Source organism: Protobothrops mucrosquamatus, unplaced genomic scaffold, assembly GCF_001527695.2.
Source record: "Protobothrops mucrosquamatus isolate PMUCROS unplaced genomic scaffold, P.Mucros_1.0 scaffold462, whole genome shotgun sequence".
NCBI lineage: Eukaryota > Metazoa > Chordata > Lepidosauria > Squamata > Viperidae > Protobothrops > Protobothrops mucrosquamatus.
This window is the reverse complement of record NW_015386783.1, coordinates 701104-719009: the sequence shown is the minus strand read 5'-3', so window position 1 is coordinate 719009 and position 17906 is coordinate 701104. Positions and strand designations below refer to the sequence as shown.

Sequence of the window (17906 nt, the reverse complement as noted above, 5' to 3'; positions counted from 1 at the left end):
TAACACTGGACCTCCCTGATGGCAACCAAGAGCAAAAAGGAGAAGTAGTAACTTCTCTTTGGGCTTGCTGGCTTTCAGCTTCAACAGAGTGCTTTTTTTCCCCCGGCCGGAGCTGCAGCAGAAGAGATGTTGGAGAACACCAGCAAGGGGAGGCCGAAGGATCTTCCTGCTTATGCCATGGGATTCTGACTGGAGAAGAGTCCCATGCCCATGGAAGGTCCAGCTGAAGGGACTCTTTTCTCTCCCCACCTGTCTTCGCTCAGCCTGTCTGATTTAACTCTATCCGTGTGGACGAAAACAGGAAAGAGACAGCTCCTTTCTTAGAAGGTTGCTGGCGATTTAGAAGAGTGTAAAGTGTAAATATGCTCAGCCTGGCTGTGGTCTACGGAGGATTTGCACGCTTGGAGACAGAGCTTGAGAAATGAGGGCGTTCCAGACGTATGGAAGCAAAGCAGAAACAAAAAAACCACAAGCATATACACTGTTAGAGCATAGCATCTGTTGTAGCATTGGCGGGAGCACCGATTTGGGCTGCACGGGTGGGGTTTCCGGGCTGCTGCGTTTCCTCTTGCATGTGCTTGCGTGTTGCACTTCCAGCTGATGTCTGACATGTGTTGCTGCTATACTAATAGATCTGCTTCCCCCCCCCCCCCCCGTCTGGTGCCCCCTGGCTGCCCGGCTGCGTGGCTGCTGTCCCTGGATCTTCTCCTGCTGGATCAGAATGGCCGTCCAATAGGTCTTCTCCATGCCAGGCTGGGCCACAGGCTGCTGGTCCCTTTTTTGGTGCAACCTCTCTTACAGCTTCGGGGTGTTTGCCCTTCTTAAGCCTGAGCTAAACCCGAGCTGTGGTGTGTGTTTCCATTCTGATCTGGACTCACCCCTCTTTGCATGCTTCTGTTTTGTTTGTCGAGAGGAAAAACCGGAGACAAATCCAAGCATTTGGCAGACCCTTTCTGGAAGGCCCTAACCATGCCGTGAAAAACTCCAGACCCAAGGAGGCGAGATCTGCCCGACAGGTTGGCAAATGCACTCTCAGCATGACGACTTTGCGACTTTCCTCTCTTCTCTTCTCCTCTCCTCCCTCTCTTTCTCCCTCTCCCTTAAAGTGGCTGTGAGTTGGGATGCTGTTGCAGGGCAGGAAGAAAATTATGGCCCGGTCATTGCAAGGGGTGCGTGTGTGTGTGCCTGCCTGCCTACTTGTAGCAGCAGGATTATTTTTTTAAAAGCCTAGGTTTTTTAGAAAGCCTCCATCTGAGACTGGCTGTCATCTTTTATTTGCACTATTTAACCAGGATTTCACCAGATGTAAAATGCAAATATTGCATTCTTAATAGATGTTTGTCTGAGAATGTCCATTGTTTGCTTTTGTGCATCTTGCGGTCAAAGTTGAGCTCTTTGGCACTCCTCTTTGTGTTACGATCGAAGAACTTTGCAAGGATCTGGTGTTCAAAAGACTCAAAAAGAACATCCACTTGTCTCTCCCGTCCCAAAATCCAGGATCTGATGCACCTTTTCTGACCGACAAATTGTATTCAAGGCACGCTCTTTTGTGTTTTAGGCCTTTGGTTGGAAAAGGGGCTAACCAGGCTCTTTCTGAATTTTTGCCACGTTTGTGTGTCTCCAGGAAAGGGGGGGATTTTTTTTTCCCCAGGTGACACCTGCCTTGATGCAAAAGATACAGGCTTCAGAGGGATGATTCCTGGAGACCTTTTAGGATGCACCGTTTCCTTCAGTTCAGTAGATGGAGATACAAGCCCAAGAGTTAGCATGCTTTTTTGTGAACAAACCAGGGGGACTTCTGAAGAGAGGCAGCCTTGTTTGAGGAATCAAAACAGCTTTATGGTTCATACCAGAGAGGAGTTCTGTCCAGAAGGTCTGTCTTGAGTTGAGAGGCTCATTTCCAAGGAGCCTGCAGATATCCAGATGTGTTCACCACCAAGGCTGAGGACCCAAGTGGCCCTCGGCCTCCATTCTTTCCAATTTCAGTCAAAAGCTCGGAAGATCCTTCTGTCCCTCCCAGCCGTTTAGGCGGGCTAATTATTGTAGTTGGTTTTTATTGTCTTTAAAAATTGCTTCTAGTTTTAGATGGTTAGCACTTGTCCTGAATGATGCTGGGGGGGGGGGTGGGGCAGAAGGGACCACAGACTTTGAAATAATAAGCAAAATAAATCTTCAGGCAAGTGTAGGAAATGGAATCAGAACTAATTAGGTCTTCACAGAGTAATTAATCCATGGACCAACTTGCCTCACAGAATTGTGGGATCTCCCATCACTGGAGGTTTTCAAGAAGAGACTGGACTGCCACTTGTCTGAGATGGAATAAGGACTCCTTCCCTCTGCAGGAGATGGACTAGGAGACCTCCAAAGGTTCCTTCCAGCCCTAGGATTTTATTCTGGTAACGTTTAGTTTAGCATCCTGCTCTCTCCCCCAATTCCAGCCCCCCTCCCACAAGGAACTCCATAATTGCCCATGTCAACATCGGAACCATGACAGCCCAAAGGTCATTCCAACCTTCCAATGTCTTGCTTTGAGCTTGTAGTTTCAGGAAGATGTAGGACACTAGTAGCTCTCCAGATCTAAAGGAAGCTCCTTTGATCAGGGATCATACTGGCAGAGCTGATAGACCTTGGAATTTAAAAGGAATGTAGTTCTATGATCCTTGACCCAAGGGATTAAGTTGCTGCATGAAGTTATTTCCTAAAGGAGCAAAAAATCACAAGTGAATGTTGGCAATTATTTTTCACTGAGTTAAACTTCTGGAGTGATCATTGTTCCCAACACTGTAGAAATATTAAGGGATGCAGTCCATTTCTGGATTACTAATAAGTCTTTCTGGGCTACTTGCGGACATCTGAGAGACATCTGATGACTTCCTGTGAAAACAAGACCCCGTAACTCCATAGGACTTTGGCCCGATCTTAATGTCATTCTACAAAGAAGATTGAACATATTCTTATTCATAAATTCTATAAGTCCTATGGACTTCAGGTCTACGTAGGATTTGCACTTTGCTGAGAGAAGTCTGATAGGATATTGGTAGCTCTGAGTTGAACTGAGGTCCTTGGTGCTCTCTGAGCTTGGTGGTTTTCTTGCAGATGTTTCAAGTCTAGCACTCATGTTACCTAGTTTGGCGATGAAATAAGGACCCCACAATAAGGGAAATCTTAACAATTCAATGAGGCAATGATCATACCATAAGATGGTATTGTAATGTGGGCATTTTATCCCTGTCCCCCTACAAATGCCCCTGCCACAGAGTCCAGTAAATCATACATAAACATAGCAGGCAAACTCTGTGCCAGGTACGGTGTGATGCACAATGAGCAAATCGAGGATAACCTTCAAGTAACTTAAAATAGTTTAATGCATTAAAACGTACAAGAATTCTCAAAGGCGTTCTCGATGAGCAGAAGACAGCTCTGTCGCTTTGTACATCGGAAAGTGGGTTTTTGATTTTATACAGAGAATGTGAAATATTTACAGAGTATAAAAATAATCTTTTGAAGCTTTAGGGAGAGAGGGGTGCCCAAGTGACTACCGAGTCCTCCTTTAAATATATATATATATAAACCCTTAGTAATTCTATGAATTGGTTTTCTCCCAAGGATTTCTTCAGTATGGTAGAAAAGACCTTGAAGTGCTTCCCTTAATTTATAGAAAGCAGGGGTTTTTTTTTCCAAAAAACCAACTAGGGGAGGCATATTTGAGGAACCCCCAAGGCCAGCCTAGGATCCTTGTACTCAGAGTCTCCCAAAGAAGACTAAAGGCAGAGGCAATTCTCAGATGTTGTTGTGACAAATAGAGGTGGTCCTCAACTTACAACAATTAGTTTAGTGACTGAAGTTACAACAGCACTGAAAAAGGTGACTTACGACCGTTTTTCACATGATTGTTGCCACATTCCCATAGTCACGTGATCAGATTTTGGGTGGTTGACCACCGGCATGTATTTATGACGGTGGCAGCGCCCCAGGGTCACATAATCCTCTTTTGGGACCTTCTGACAAGCAAAGTCAATGGAGAAGCCAGATTCCTTTAACAATTGTGTTAATATCTGGCAGCCAAAAGGCACGATGAAAATTCTTTAATTTCACAACAGATCGACAGATTTAACCGTCGTTTCAACTGGGGAAATGTGACAGTCCTAGAGCAGGCCAAATCCAAAAACACCAGGGGATTTCTAGAAGCCTGGCAAATCCACCATCAACAGACACATAGACATTAGCAACATCTGTAGACTATTCAAAAGAGGCCATCAACCAGTCCCAAAACCCAGTAATCAGCACTCAGATCAGCATAGGGTCACCTTCAGATCAACAGTCAAGGAAGCAGGACCCCCATCAAGGAACTGCCACAGAGCCATTCGTAAACAGCCCTACCAGAGAATCCCTAAGACCGCCCACCCACCCACCCAGACAGGCAAGACCCCAGAATACAAACTGACAGCAAACAGCACCCCTTCCTAGCACTGATGATGTTAACCTAGTTAGGGTCATGAAACGTCTGCAAGCTCAGAGAGCACCAAGGACCCCTCATTTCAACCCCAATATTCATCAATATCTTAACGATTGCAGTGATTCACTTTGCAATTGTGGCAAGACAAGTGGTAAATTGGGGCAAAACTCACTTAACAACTGTCTCGCTTAGCGACAAGAGATTTTGGACTCCGTTGTGTTGGTATGTTATGGACTACCTGTCAGTGTTTGGTCTGAGAGAGGCCTAGAAATGCTTCTTGGGGAAAAAAAAACCTATCGTTTGAGCCTGCTTCCTAAGCACAGCCGCGCAGACCGCAAACTCATCGTTGCAGGAGAGAGGCACCGCACAAAGTGTGTGTCCTCCTCCCCAAGAGTTAACATCAGCTTCCCAGCCCGGATTCCAGTGTGTGATTCCCTGATGCAAGGAGGTCGTCGGAGGAAGCCCAACAGGCTTCTCAGTTACGCATGTTCTCCTGGATCCAGTTCAGGTAGCGAACCACTCTCGTGTAAACGCCCGGCGTGTTTTTCGCGGCGCAACCCACGCCCCAGCTGATGATGCCGATTAACTTCATGCGGCCCTCGTGCAGGCAAACCAGGGGGCCTCCCGAATCGCCCTGCGGGAGGAGAGAAATCGGAGAAGGGGCGAGTGAGCGACAACAGCTCCCCACAAGGCCTAGCTTTTCTGATGGAAACACTACTCGGAAGATGCTGGGCCTTCAGACTGATCCTACAAGGTTATTCTTAACATTTTGGATGTTACCTGGCAGGCGTCATGGAGGTGTCGGGTATCTCCTGCACACAACATGTTCTCGGTGACTGTCCTTTTGGCAAGTCGTGCAGATGTACACAAGCTGTCTGGATAGAGCCTCACGTGTCCTTCCTTTAGACGTTCTGAGTGGAAAGGAGAAGCTGTTTGGGAGAAAGGAATATTGTGAAGAGAGGGGAAAAGGTTCTTCTGGATCATAAATATTGGGCTTCGTACAATTTGCTCGACCTTAATTCTGGGTTCACAAAATGCAAGCGCCTTCAGATGATATCGAATGCTCAAAGATACAATATTATGACGATGTAAACAGTATGCTGTCTGAGACCAAGTCAAGAAAACAACACTTCCCAGAACGTGTTGACCCACAACATTGAGAAACCTTAGATCAGATCTCACGACACACTTACGTCTAGGCTAAATTGACTTCGTGGCCCGAAGGAAAACACCGAACTGATCCAACATTTAACTCCTGATGTACATTTTGGAACACGTTCGAAAGGTCGTCGGTCCTTCGTTTTCTGTTCATAGGATGGGACAAGTTTTGTTATGAGAAATTAAAAAAAGGAGCACTCTCCTAGCATAAACTCAGCATCTGACTAAGAGAATAAATTGAAGTGATTAGACAGAAGGAATTAAAGGACATCCGGGAACATCCAGAGAGGGAAGACAGCCTCTGGATTCTGCCATCAGACAAATTATTCCTCCATGCAAAAAAGAAAAAGAAGATAAAAAATCCATAAATATAAAAAGGTAGATGCTGTGGAATTGGGCAAAATGTAGACGTACGGCCATGGAGCCCATGTTCAGGGAACTTCTCTCTAGCCAAGTGTGTGCTTTGTGCTGTTCTGCGTGTGGTATTTATATGGGGCCTGCTGTATGTGGCTTTTTAGATGTTGAGTAGGGTGTCGATGGCTGGCTATTAAGTCCTTGGCTGTGGGTTGCTTGTGCTGCCAAGCCTTTGCCTCCTAACTATTGGATAAGCTGGTGGTAAATCAACATTCCTGTTGACTTGAGGAGGGGCCTGTTTCCCAGGCTTCCCTGGCTGTTTTTGTGCCTGCTCGTCCAACAATCTTAGTAGCTGTGACATTGAAGTATGTCCTTGTTCACTGCAGCGTGAGGCTATCAAGGAGTTCGGGTCTCCTCGTCCGACCGCTCCCTTGTGTTCTTGCCATCTGGTCCTTAGCTGTCCTACATAGTTACAGGAGCAATCGGAAGCTCGGAAGGCGACATCTCTGATCCCCAGTGACTGACCCAGATTGGATCCTGCAACATTATCCCGGGACACGTAGATTCGCCTTCATTCAAAAAAAGCTATTGCTCGGTGTTTTGAGCTTTGCCTCTGGCCATCTCCGAAGCCCTTTCCCTGAGCACTGGGGCCATGTGAGGCTGCCACAATCACAGCACAGGGATTTGAGAAGAAGGGGAATTCTAGGAGGAGGAGGTTATGATTTGAGGATGGGATGTGCTCTAACAGAAAGCAGATGCTTTGGGATGTAAACACGGCCGTATCAGCTGATTAGCAACTGGATAGGAATGTAAGTCACAGACATGACTGCTGCATCCAATTCAGCAGAAGGAAGCTGTTTGTTTAGGGAGGGTAGAATATAACAGATGTCTTTTTTCCATCATGAATTGACCTAGCTCATTTTCAGCCAAGAGGAGAGCTCTCTAGAGAGTCCATCACCCACGAGGCTGGTCTTGGAAATTTCTCAACAAGATTTTCTTTTCCCCAAAGCCCAGTATTTCTGGAAACAGACTGGACTTTTTTAAAATTGTGGTTTTTTATTCCCCCCCCCTAAAACAGGAGTGTCTAATCTTGGCAACTTTAAGACTGGTGGACTTCAATGCTCAGAATTCCCCAGCCAACATGAGAACACCCGGGCCCTCTTTCCAGCAAGGGTCAATTCTGCCCTAGAAAGCCGGTAATACAATGTCCAGCGCTCTGTCTGTCCAGAAGCTTCTGCAGCCAGATTGTCCTCCGGCCCTCAGTGCCGGTGAAAGAGATCCTCACGTACCCATTTCATGCTTGCCGTAGCCGGACACCTCACACTCCGTCCAGTCGGGCAGCTGGAGTCCAGCTTCAGGGAGACAAACGGGACGGACGCTGTCAGTTTCTGTGGCACACTTTTCGGAATGTTCTTTCAACTTCAGCAGGGCTGTTCAAACAGAGAGAAAAAGGGAGAGAGAGAGAGAGAGAGAGAAAGGCCCACGAGAAGCAGAATTCAGAATAACGGAAGGGTCCTTAGAGGTCTTCTAGTCCAACCCCTGTTTGAGCAGGAGATCAGTCAGAAGCAGATCTCCTCCAAGCCGGGAGGGAGGCAGGAAAAAGGCTTACCAATGTCGTTATCCAAAGTCCTGGAGTTGTGCTTCTCGTGTGTAATATATCTCTCTACTTGGAAGACCTGTTCTGTGTCTGATGATTTCACACGGAACGTCCGACCCAGGACGACTTTGATGCGTTGGGGGTTGATGCTCCTGTATAGAAAAACCACAGGTGAGGGCCAGCTTCCAGGGTCAACCTTCCTTCCCTCCAAATGCAACGCTCTCCTTTCTCTTCCCAATAGGAACCATGAGCAGAGGGTTGGACTACAGGACCTCCAAGGTCCCTTCCAGCCCTATTATTCTATGTTCCACGGTGGGAGGGCAGGCAACGGCGGGGGTGGGTGGGTAGCTTAGGACAGCAGTTGTGAACAGGAGCTCAAAAGATTTTAGTTCAGGAGAAGAATTTGAGGAACCTCTTCCCGGACACGAGTCGCAACCGATAGGAAGTTCCTCGAAGGTACCTTTTCGACTCGGATGATGGGTTTTACACTCTTTCCCCTTCCTGAATAAGATTTTGCTCCATTCAATATACACCCTATAGACCCCTTATTCTTTGTTAGGGTGTCACTTAAACCTAAGGTTTTATGCTATCAGAATTCGCGAGTGTTTCTCAACCTTGACAATTTTAAGGCATGTGGAACTTCAACTCCCAGAATTCCACAGCCAGCATTGCTGGCTGTGGAATTCTGGGAGTTGAAGTCCACATGCCTTAAAATTGTCAAGGTTGAGAAACACTGGCTAAGGACTTTCACTTAAAAATCATCCTGTTCTTTCCATTTGCTAATAGTGCCAGAAATAGCATACATTTTGGCTGCAAAACCCCCAACAGCAAAAGGAGAAAACTCTCAGTGTGTTGACATTCATTGACTGCTCGGGTTTTTACAGCTGTTGAGTGAAAACAGTTTCCATAAGGTGTAAAGCCAGCCCACTGTGGTTGCAACAAACCATGGCTTATATAAACCACGGCTTGGTGTGATAAGTCAGCTTAGACAATATCGCTGCAGAATAGTTGGGTGGGAACAAGCGTCAATGTCTCTGCAGATGATCCAGGAGGACTTTTTTTTAATGTTCTGAGGAAGTTACACCCTGCAGTCAAATGCACCTACACAGCCCGGCACATCCTCCTCTGTTCTGTGTACTTTCCAGGGCTTTTATTTATTTATTTACTTATTTATTAATTAAACGAATTGCCCGCCTCTCTTACCACAGGGTAACACAGGTTTGAAAGATGCTCGCAATATTTTGACAAAGCAAATGCAAAAACTAGGGGGGGGGTGTTCCAGAGTTGGAGGATGATGGAGATGCTTGCTCTTGGGCAGCTTTAAATCACGGTCAGAAGGAAAGGGGGGGGGGGAGAAATGCAACTTGAAGTTTCTTTGGGACCCCTAATCGTTCCACAGCTTCCTGGGACACAATCTCCCCCTTGTGAAGATTTTGCAAGAAGAAGACACTTTTAACTTCCTTGCATGCAAGAGAAGATCCCAGATCAGTTCCTTGGAGTCACCGGGAAATAGCGAGAATCCCTGCCAAACAGCTGTGAACACTGAGCAAGACAAAGGATCTTGGTTAGCGGTTTTGGTCCTCTGTGCCTAAAGCAGAAATTCTCCTCTGCTATCAAGGAATTTGCTTCCTAGCCAAAGTCTAGAGCGTGAGTCACAGGCTGATTTCTTACCCTTTTGGAAAGCAGTGAGCAGCTGAGAGGACCCAGCAGGAATTGATGAGGATCCCACCACACTGATAACCTTCTGCACCTCGGTTGGTCACAAAAATGCCCGCCTGCCACGGGTGGGACTCAATGTATGAATATGCACCTCCTTTGATCTGGATCTCAGCCACCTTGTGCTTCCTCAGTCCACACGTGGCTGCAGATGGGAAGGAAGGAGCCAAGGAATAAGATTTAGAGGTGACAAAGCAGTGAAAATCAACATCTGTTTGCCATCACTCTAGAAGCCTGGCATTTGGACAAATGAGCCATCAGTAGACACAGAAACAACATCGACATACTGTGGAAAAGAGACAATCGACAAGTCAAAAAGGGAACAAGAAGACCAAAACACCTCTACACCAGCATGCTCCACAGAGGCCGGATGTAGTCAGTATAAGATGGGCAGACTGTAGGCTGCAAAATGTTGCTTAGCCGCTATTTCCCATTTTACTCGTGCCAGCAGGGAATGTTAGGAATTGTGGTTCAGCCACATCTTGAGATCCATTCGTTCTCCATTCCCAGCATAAGGCTTGGGCCACAATCCCTGTGAAGAAGAGTCTCAAATAAATCAGAGAAAGGACCCACTTACAGCAGGTTGGCACATCACAATGTTCCCATTTGGTCACACCGTTCTTGAATGTATGGCACCATGGCTGAGTGTCATTGTCAGGATTCCTGTAACACACAAGAAGTGGGAAGGTTGGGAAGACTGTAGTCCCCGGTTGTTTAAGTCAATCACTGCAGTTGTTAAAGTTAGCAACACGATTCTTAAGTGATTCTGGCTTCCCCATTGACTTTGCTTGTCAGAAGGTCGCAAAAGGTGATCGCGTGACTCCAAGATACTGCAACCGTCGTAAGTACATGCCAGTTGCCAAGCATTCAAATAAGTCAAAGAAATATCTCCACGTTTCCAACTCAGGACAAAGCAGAACCACCCCCACCCGGTCCAAACCTCACCCACTGTGGCCCTCCTGCTGCCAAAGAATATTCCACAGAGATTCCATCGTTCAAAGCCCACTTAGTTGAGTTGGGCAGCTGTAGAAATTGAATAAATACATTTCTGGTTCACCTGCAGTAGTTGTGGCTGCTGAGGCCTAGTTGATGGGCATCGGGATGAAAGGCGTTGTAAACTTTCTTGTCAAGGATGTGGGAGTCCCATCTCAGGCAGGTCACCCCAGACGCTGTTTGGTGATGTCCGCCCCGATAGTCAGTGCCTCTTCCCAAAATACAGGAATGTTTTTCTTTGGCAAACAATAGGAAAAGGGATAGGTTTGTTAGGGAAAGTCCCATTTTCTCATTCATTAGCTTGGAGACCCCCCTTCTATTGACGTTGGCTGAATATAGGGAAAGATCTGGTCAGATGCAAGCCACTAGATACACACAGGTAGTTCAAGCAAACTACTTTAATGTATTCTGCCAATAATACAGGAATCTCCCCAGATTGGTAGCCTTCACCTGGGAATAGATAATGTTCCATGGAGCTTAGGGGATGTCAGCTTTGAATCTTTTATGATCCCAGGCTAGTTCCCATCTTGACCCTTCCTCCCTGCCTGGCTGGACACTTCCCAACAGGTCCCCCGCTGAAGTAGGGGCCAATACTTGAATGATGAGAGGGATCCTAACTCTTCATACAAGGCAGCAAAATACATTTTTTTAAATATAATCCTGGAGAGATTATTATAGTGATGGGTGTCTGGGCAACCATAAAGCCCTGAAATGTTCAATTTGCCCACTGCTAGAGCAAAAGCATCTGGAAACAATGTACATCTTTTCAACAGGGATCTTTAGTAAGCAACTACAAATTGCCCAGAAAGTTATCAAGTTGGCCTGATATTACAGTAAAATGCTAATTTTAAAAAAAGGAAAAGGTTTCCCCTGTCCAGTCGTGTCCAACTCCAGGGTACAATGCTCATCTCCATTTTCTAGCCAAGCCTTGTCCGAAGATGCTTCTAGGGTCATGTGGCCAGCATGACTATACACTGAGGTGCACGGAAAGCTGTGACCTTCTCACCGAATTGGTACCTATTTATCTACTTGCACTTACATGTTTTCGAACTGTTAGGTGGCAGGAGCTGGAGCTAGTGACGGGAGCTCACCCCGTCGTGCAGTGCTTGGGTCTCAAACTGCCAAACTTTCGGTTGACCAGCCAGGCCACCGCACACATCAAAATGCTAATGGCACCAAACAAATACAGAGCACTACATGTGTATGGGTGTGCATATGTATGCAGACGTACATACATATATACAAATACAGATATATGTAAATATATGTATAAATAAATTACAATGGGGATTTTTTTTGGTTGGGAAATAGCCTAAAAGAGCCATATAAGTCCTAAAAACAGGTCCATCTGAAAATTCCTAAATTCCCCAACCTGCCCAGCCTATATACTGTATGTATCATGAGCCATATTATACCCCTCCACTCATGACTTTACCAATCATTTAGTAAGCCATGAATAAACCATGGAGTAACAAATCCCACTTTTAGCCAGCTTAGGAACTGCGTCCTCTTGACTTTTTCAGTAAACAACAATAAAGAGTTTGAACTTACGGTTGGCACAGGATGTAATGCTGCAATATTCCCAGACGTACATGTTTTTTTTAAGGACATGGCACCAGGGTTTCGAGCTTTTATCTGGATTTCTAAAGAAGACAATGATAGAATATTCAGGATTATGAGTCTATTGGAGGGAAGGAGGGAGGGAGGAAGGATCTTGGAATTAATAATGCATACGAAAGTAATTCATAAGGAATATGCCAAAGAAAACATAATATCCTGGTGTTGTATCATTTCCACTAGCTTCCGAGGCCTCCCTTTTCTTAATTAAAACACTTTTACTAATCTCTAAACCTGTTCATAAACCAAAGATTTATCTTAGCATTTTTCTGTCCAATGTATTTAATTCCAAGAATATATTTTTGCCCGCAGTAGCTCACACTTAATACTTTTTAATAAGACTTGTTCATCAGAAAAGGTGCTACCAAACTCCTGATTTTTGGCTCTTATAGACCAGCATTTCTCAACCAAGGCAACTTTAAACTGTGTGCACTTCAACTCCCAGAATCCCCCAGCCAGCCATGGAACTTGAGGAGCTGCGGAGTGGCCTGAAGTCCTCACAGCTTAATGTTCCCCAAAGACTGAGAAATACAGCTATAAAACATTTCAGTTCCCCTCCAAAGCGTGCATGATACGAGGAAGGAGAAGTCAGACAAAGCAAGTTGGTACCGGATTAAAATTCTTACCGGCAATAATTGTGATCGCCAAGCCCCAACAGCAAGGCGTCTGGACGATCTGCGTGGAATCTCTTAAAGCGCAAGGCTTTGGTCTTCCAGTTCACACATTCTGCACCACTCTCCGTGGTGCTCCAGGTCCCCCTGTATGTGTCCCCTATATCCTGGTAACACACAGCTCTGGTATCTGAAGAGGGGGAGAAGGAACATTCCCCTGAGTCTCTCTCAAACTGCCTCTGGAGAACTCTCCACGCACCAAATTTGGCAACTTTTAAGACTTGTGGACTTCAACTCTCAAAATTCCTGAGCCAGCATAACTGTAGAGCAGTATTTCTCAATCTTGGCAACTTTAAGATGGGTGGGTGTCAACTCTCCACCGTGCTTGAGGGGAACTCTGGGAGTTGATGTCCACCCATTTTAAGGTGGCCAAGGTTGAGAAGCACAGCTTTAAAGCATGCATGAAATGGATCCTACTCTGCAATTTTCCTTGCTTTTTTAAAGCATGTGTCCCTTGAAGGGAAGCAATAGATTCGCAGTTGGAGTCTGAGGTGGACCCTCCTTTTCTTCTTCTTCTTCTTCTTCTCTTGAAGGCTAGCACCAACAACTGGTAGAACATTGTGGCTGTGGACAGACTACACATTAGATTTCTACAAGCTCTTCATGCTTGGTCCCTTTTAATTGTTGAAATTGGATATGATCTGGAGCAGGCAGATGCTATTATATGTATTTACACTGAGTGCTGCACATATAGAAATGGAGTCTGCAAAGCCAGAGGGAGGGACCACAGCACAGTGAGTCTTCCTAGGTGGCTCACTGTAGGAGATGACCAGGCTGAGTCCGAGGGAGGGGTCATGCCCATCATCCATCTCAAGTCCCTTCATGCCCACAAGAGATCTAAGTCCAGCCCACCTTGAATTCCACTGACCCTTATCCATGGCTAATTTGCTTTGACCATTAATGCTTCAGATCTTTCTTGAAAGCCTTAGCATGCAATAAACTTTTATATTCATTTGAACTGCCCGAATCTGCTGATTTCCTGCGCCCGACGCACCCATCAGTTCATCCTCCTGTCACGTACTCACCAATTTCACAGAACTTCCCCGAGAAGCCTGGGGGGCAGAAGCAAATGAAAAGGTTGGGGGAGTACAAGGCTTGCTGGCAGCGGCCCCCATGGAGGCAAAGTGGCTTTATGCAGCCTGTGGGAGAGAAAACAACAGCCCCTTAATTTCCCCCTTCCGTGGCCCGGCTGTCTTCCCTTCCTTGGGGAAGGAAGAGAACCATGATGCAAAGGCAGAACAACTGGTTTTACATGCAGAGAAGCTTTCCAGTCCAGTTTCCAATCATTCCCACTACAAAGGATTGCAACGAACAGCTGTTGGAAATGGTTTTCTCCCAGCCCAACTTCCTTCCTGGAACTCACCTTTGACAGGTACTGCATGGCAGAAGATGCCACTGTTCTCACACCGACAATATTCTGTTCTCCCTTTGACTCGGCGGAGCCAACTCTCCTTCTGAGTGTAGGTCTGTTTGGTGAATGGGTCTCTGCATCTGCCTGAAATCAAAAAAGACAGGAAGTCCTTCCCAGTTTCGATGGCAGGGCGCCAGTTCCGCCTTTCCCTTCACCATTGTGTGTGCAGCCCAGAACAATCTACAACCTTTATCAACTCTCCTCCTCCGAGCCTCATTTTTCCCCCAAAGGTTTTCTCCTTCCAAAGATTTGGCAAGCCCCTCAAACCTCTTCAGATAAGCGTTCTCTGCAGTGCCAGTTCACAACCTGTTTGTTTGCTTGGGCAGCAGAAGTTGTTTTTATAAAGCTGGTTGACCCGAGTGAACAATCGTGTGCTTTTCCTGCGTTTATCCCGCTGCGATTGATCTGGTTTTATTATTGGGATGGTTTATTGTTTTTATGGTATTTCCTACACCAGCCTGGCATTCTATGAGGAAAGGCCGATACATGCTTATTTTAACATAAAAGAAAGAGCGAAGGGCGTGCCGTATCTGAAAGCAACACACTTGTCAGATTAGTCTGTAGGCGCAAAGCCTGGCTAACCCCTAGCCCTCTTTTTCAAAATGTGTGAATCTGCTGGCTCTCTTGAGGAGCCCTAAGAATCTTCCCCAAAATCTTGTAGAGGCACAGAAGCTGCAGAGAGAGGACTGGATTTCTACTCCTGTTTTGGAGGATCCATGCAGGCAGTTCCTTGCTGTTCGTAGGATCTGCAGATATTTGCAAATGCACTGAACTCCCATCCCCCCCCCACTCCCCCAGCATTTACTCTTTGGGCACTCCATCCCTTGGGCGGTCAGCCATCTTCTTCCTATTTAGAATATAGAATTATAAATAGAGTTGGAAGGGTCCTTGGAGCTCTTCTCATCCAACTCCCTTCTCAAGGCAGGAGCCTTAAACCATCCCAGTCAAATGGCTGTCCACTTCTCTTCTTGAAAACCTCCCGATTCCAGGAGGCCAGCTGTTCCACTCATTAATTGTTCTCACTGTCAGGAAATTTCTCTTTAGTTCCAGGTTGGGTCTCTTTAAAGAGTTTGTCTGAGGGTTGAAGTGGAAAACATCCATAGTCTCCTCCAATGGGCGCCTTACCTCTTCTTAGTTGACCTTCTCGGCCACTGTGGATAACGCGTACAAACAGCTCCTAGAAAAAGAAAAGGAACAAGCCAAATAATCAAGAATAGAAAGTTGATTAGACCCCAAGGTTTAGGAAAGTGGGAATCTTGGAGATCTTCTAGTCCAGCCCCCTGCTCAAGCAGGAGACCCTAAACCAGGGGTAGGCAACCTCGGCTCTTTTATGACTCATGGACTTCAACTCCCAAGTTGACTCAAGTCCATGAGTCATAAAAGAGCCGAGGTTGCCAACCCTGCCCTATACCATTTCAAACAAAAGATTGTCCAATCTCTTCTTGAACACCTCCAGTGACGACCACCCATGACTTTTGAAGGCAAGCTGTTCCACTGATTAATTGTTCTCATTAATCTTTTCTCATAGTACTACTCATTATCATAGTTCTCATTACTCTTAGGACAAGCTGCTTGAGTCTTTGGAAGAACAGTGTTTCATAAACCAGGGTGTCCGTAGGCTGTGTAGGCGCATCACAACGTGCGACATGCAAAACCCCAGTGCAAGCCATGTTTTGTGTACATACACAAGAGGGACAGGGCTTGCATGAGGACACCATGGGTACCACCTTCGGATAATGACCCTACCTTCACCATCCTTTTCCTTGGATGCTGCAGTTTAGAGATACAACTAATGAATGAAAAAGAAATGAAGGCAGGTTTTTTATTTTAATAGTAGAAATGCTAAGAGTGAAAAGCAGCAGGAATATTTCATTCACACCTGACAACATTAAAAAGCTGAGATGATAGTGGTCTTCCAGTACTTGAGGGGCTGTCACAAAGCAGAGGAGATCAACCTCTCCTCCAAAGCCCCTGAAGGGACAACAAGAAGCAATGGATGGAAACTTATCAAGGAAAGAAACAACCTAGAATTAGGGAGAAATTTCCTACCAGTGAGAACAATTAACCAGTGGAACAGCTGGCCTCTGGAAGTTGTGGGTGCTCCATCAGTGGAGGCGTTTAAGAAGAGATTGGATAACCATCTGTCTGAAAAGTTATAGGGTTTTCCTGCTTGAGCAGGGGGTTGGACTAGAAGACCTCCAGGGTCCCTTCCAACTCTGTTTTTCGATTCTGCTATTCTGTTAAGAGCCTTCCTTTTTAGAAAGCTCCTTGTGACTGGGCTTCGATCCAGCTCAGAGATTTGCTGAACTGGATAATTCTCTCTCATCATTCTTCCTTTTGTATCTTTCAAAGGTCTAAGCCCGCCTGCAGAAAAGATCTTCCTTCTCAGCTCTGTGAACTTGGCAGTGAGCCTTTTTGTTCCAAGAACCAAGTAAATATCCTTTTGATCAGTGACACCACTCCAGCCAAGCTTAGAAAACAAACCCCATCTGTTTTCTGACAGAGTCCACAAAACCACACTCAGCTGCCCAGCAAAGCCGGAGAAAAACAGACCGATGGGCGCGCTGGCCTCTTACCTGGCACTGAAGCAGGGTGAGGGCTCCTGCCAGGAGGAGGAAGAGAAGAGTCTGTCTCAGGCCCATTTTATTCCCTTTCAGCAAGCAAGAAAACCCCTGAAAGACATCCAAGGAGAGACATTAGCCTAAGGAGGCAACCGAAGGGCGCAGACTCAGTGCAAGGCACGGGTGGGGAGGGCAAGCAAAGCACACATAAGCCAGAGGCATAATGGGAACAGATGGCTGGGGGAGGATTTCTCCTGAGTCAGCTAAAGACTGAGCAGCAGCAGCTGCATGACAGCACCATGGACACCAGTTTAAGGCAGCTAGGCTGATCTGCTCATGCAGCGTATCTCCATCCCATAATATTGCCCCAGATCTGCTGCTTCCTTTCTGGTCCCTGCCTCCCAAGTGTGGAAAGTAGCTTCTCTGGCCTGAAAACGGGGTTGTGGTTTTGGCTTTCTGTTGGTCTGGGTCACTGGGCCTTCACTTCTGTGACTCATTCATCCCAGCCATAACAGACTTCCAAGGTCTTTTAAGTCAGCTCCCCAAACTAAACCTTTTCTGGTCCTGGAGGAGCACGGGGAGGAGAATTTGGACCGTCTTCATGTCCCTGCAGTAGTTGCCCAGGGCAAACTTTATCTTTCCTCACGCTCAGTTTCCCCAGTTTGAAAATCATCTTCTCTAGAAGTCCTCTTACAGTTTTGCACGGTACGTACCAAGGTGTAATCAAGCCACGCGCCGAAGAAATGTTAAGTTGCTGGGACCAACTGGGAAGCAGAGGGATGGCAGATAAATGAGTCACTTTAGCCAGACACTAAAACAGAGAAAGAGATAAAAGTTTTGGGTTCAAATAAGAATGGGTTTCGAGCAAAAGTAAACTAAGTGTAAATTAACCATTTCAGAGCTTCCCCCAAAAAAAGTCAAATAGCAGGAGGGGGAAGAACAGTCCCCAGGATTTTGAATCCCCCATTGTTCAACATCAAAGGTGCAAAGTGATCTGGATGAAGCTGCAGTTGGTCTGAAGGACTACCCAGGGCTGTTCTCCCAAAAGGAGACTGGATGAAGCCAGGACAAACGTTAATGTGGAATTAACCACCTATAAGGTAGGTTCTGTTGAGAGTGGTGTGGTGGCCTAGTGGTGAAGACTCTTGCTTCCCACTCGGAAGGTTGAGAGTTCAATCCTAGGTAGTGACAGATGTTTTTGTCTCCTAGGGCGCAGACCAGATTTGGCAGCTCCAGTTAGGCAGAAGAAGAACATCGTGGCTTCAAAATCTAAGGGACTGGTTTGGACAAAACTCAGCCAGCACTTTTTTGTGCGGCTGCTGATAAAAACAGGATCGCCCAACATGATCGCCAATGTCCGATAACGGATATG

The 17906-nt window shown here is 46.2% G+C and overlaps 1 protein-coding gene across 1 annotated transcript; it reads right to left on the bottom strand.

Moving 5' to 3' along the window:
- Nucleotides 1-4931: 4931 nt before the first annotated feature.
- PLAT (plasminogen activator, tissue type) lies at nt 4932-16615 on the bottom strand. The gene is made up of 13 exons (XM_029284247.1): nt 16550-16615; nt 15099-15150; nt 13926-14057; nt 13588-13701; nt 12518-12692; nt 11826-11917; nt 10339-10510; nt 9859-9944; nt 9237-9426; nt 7578-7714; nt 7258-7398; nt 5237-5385; nt 4932-5090 (listed from the first exon to the last, which is right to left on the bottom strand). Exons 1-13 carry the CDS (start codon nt 16613-16615, stop codon nt 4932-4934), a joined length of 1665 nt encoding a protein of 554 aa, XP_029140080.1.
- Between the last annotated feature and the right edge of the window lie 1291 nt (nt 16616-17906).

What these genes read in the sequence shown, in the direction of transcription:
- PLAT (XM_029284247.1), bottom strand. Translation starts at nt 16,615, where the DNA reads ATGGGCCTGAGACAGACTCTTCTCTTCCTCCTCCTGGCAGGAGCCCTC. An exon ending in AGAAGGTCAACTAAGAAGAG is followed by an intron (nt 14,058 to 15,098) that starts GTAAGGCGCCCA and finishes TTTTGATTTCAG; the next exon opens with GCAGATGCAGAGACCCATTC. An exon ending in GGGGAAGTTCTGTGAAATTG is followed by an intron (nt 12,693 to 13,587) that starts GTGAGTACGTGA and finishes CCCCCTCTTCAG; the next exon opens with ATACCAGAGCTGTGTGTTAC.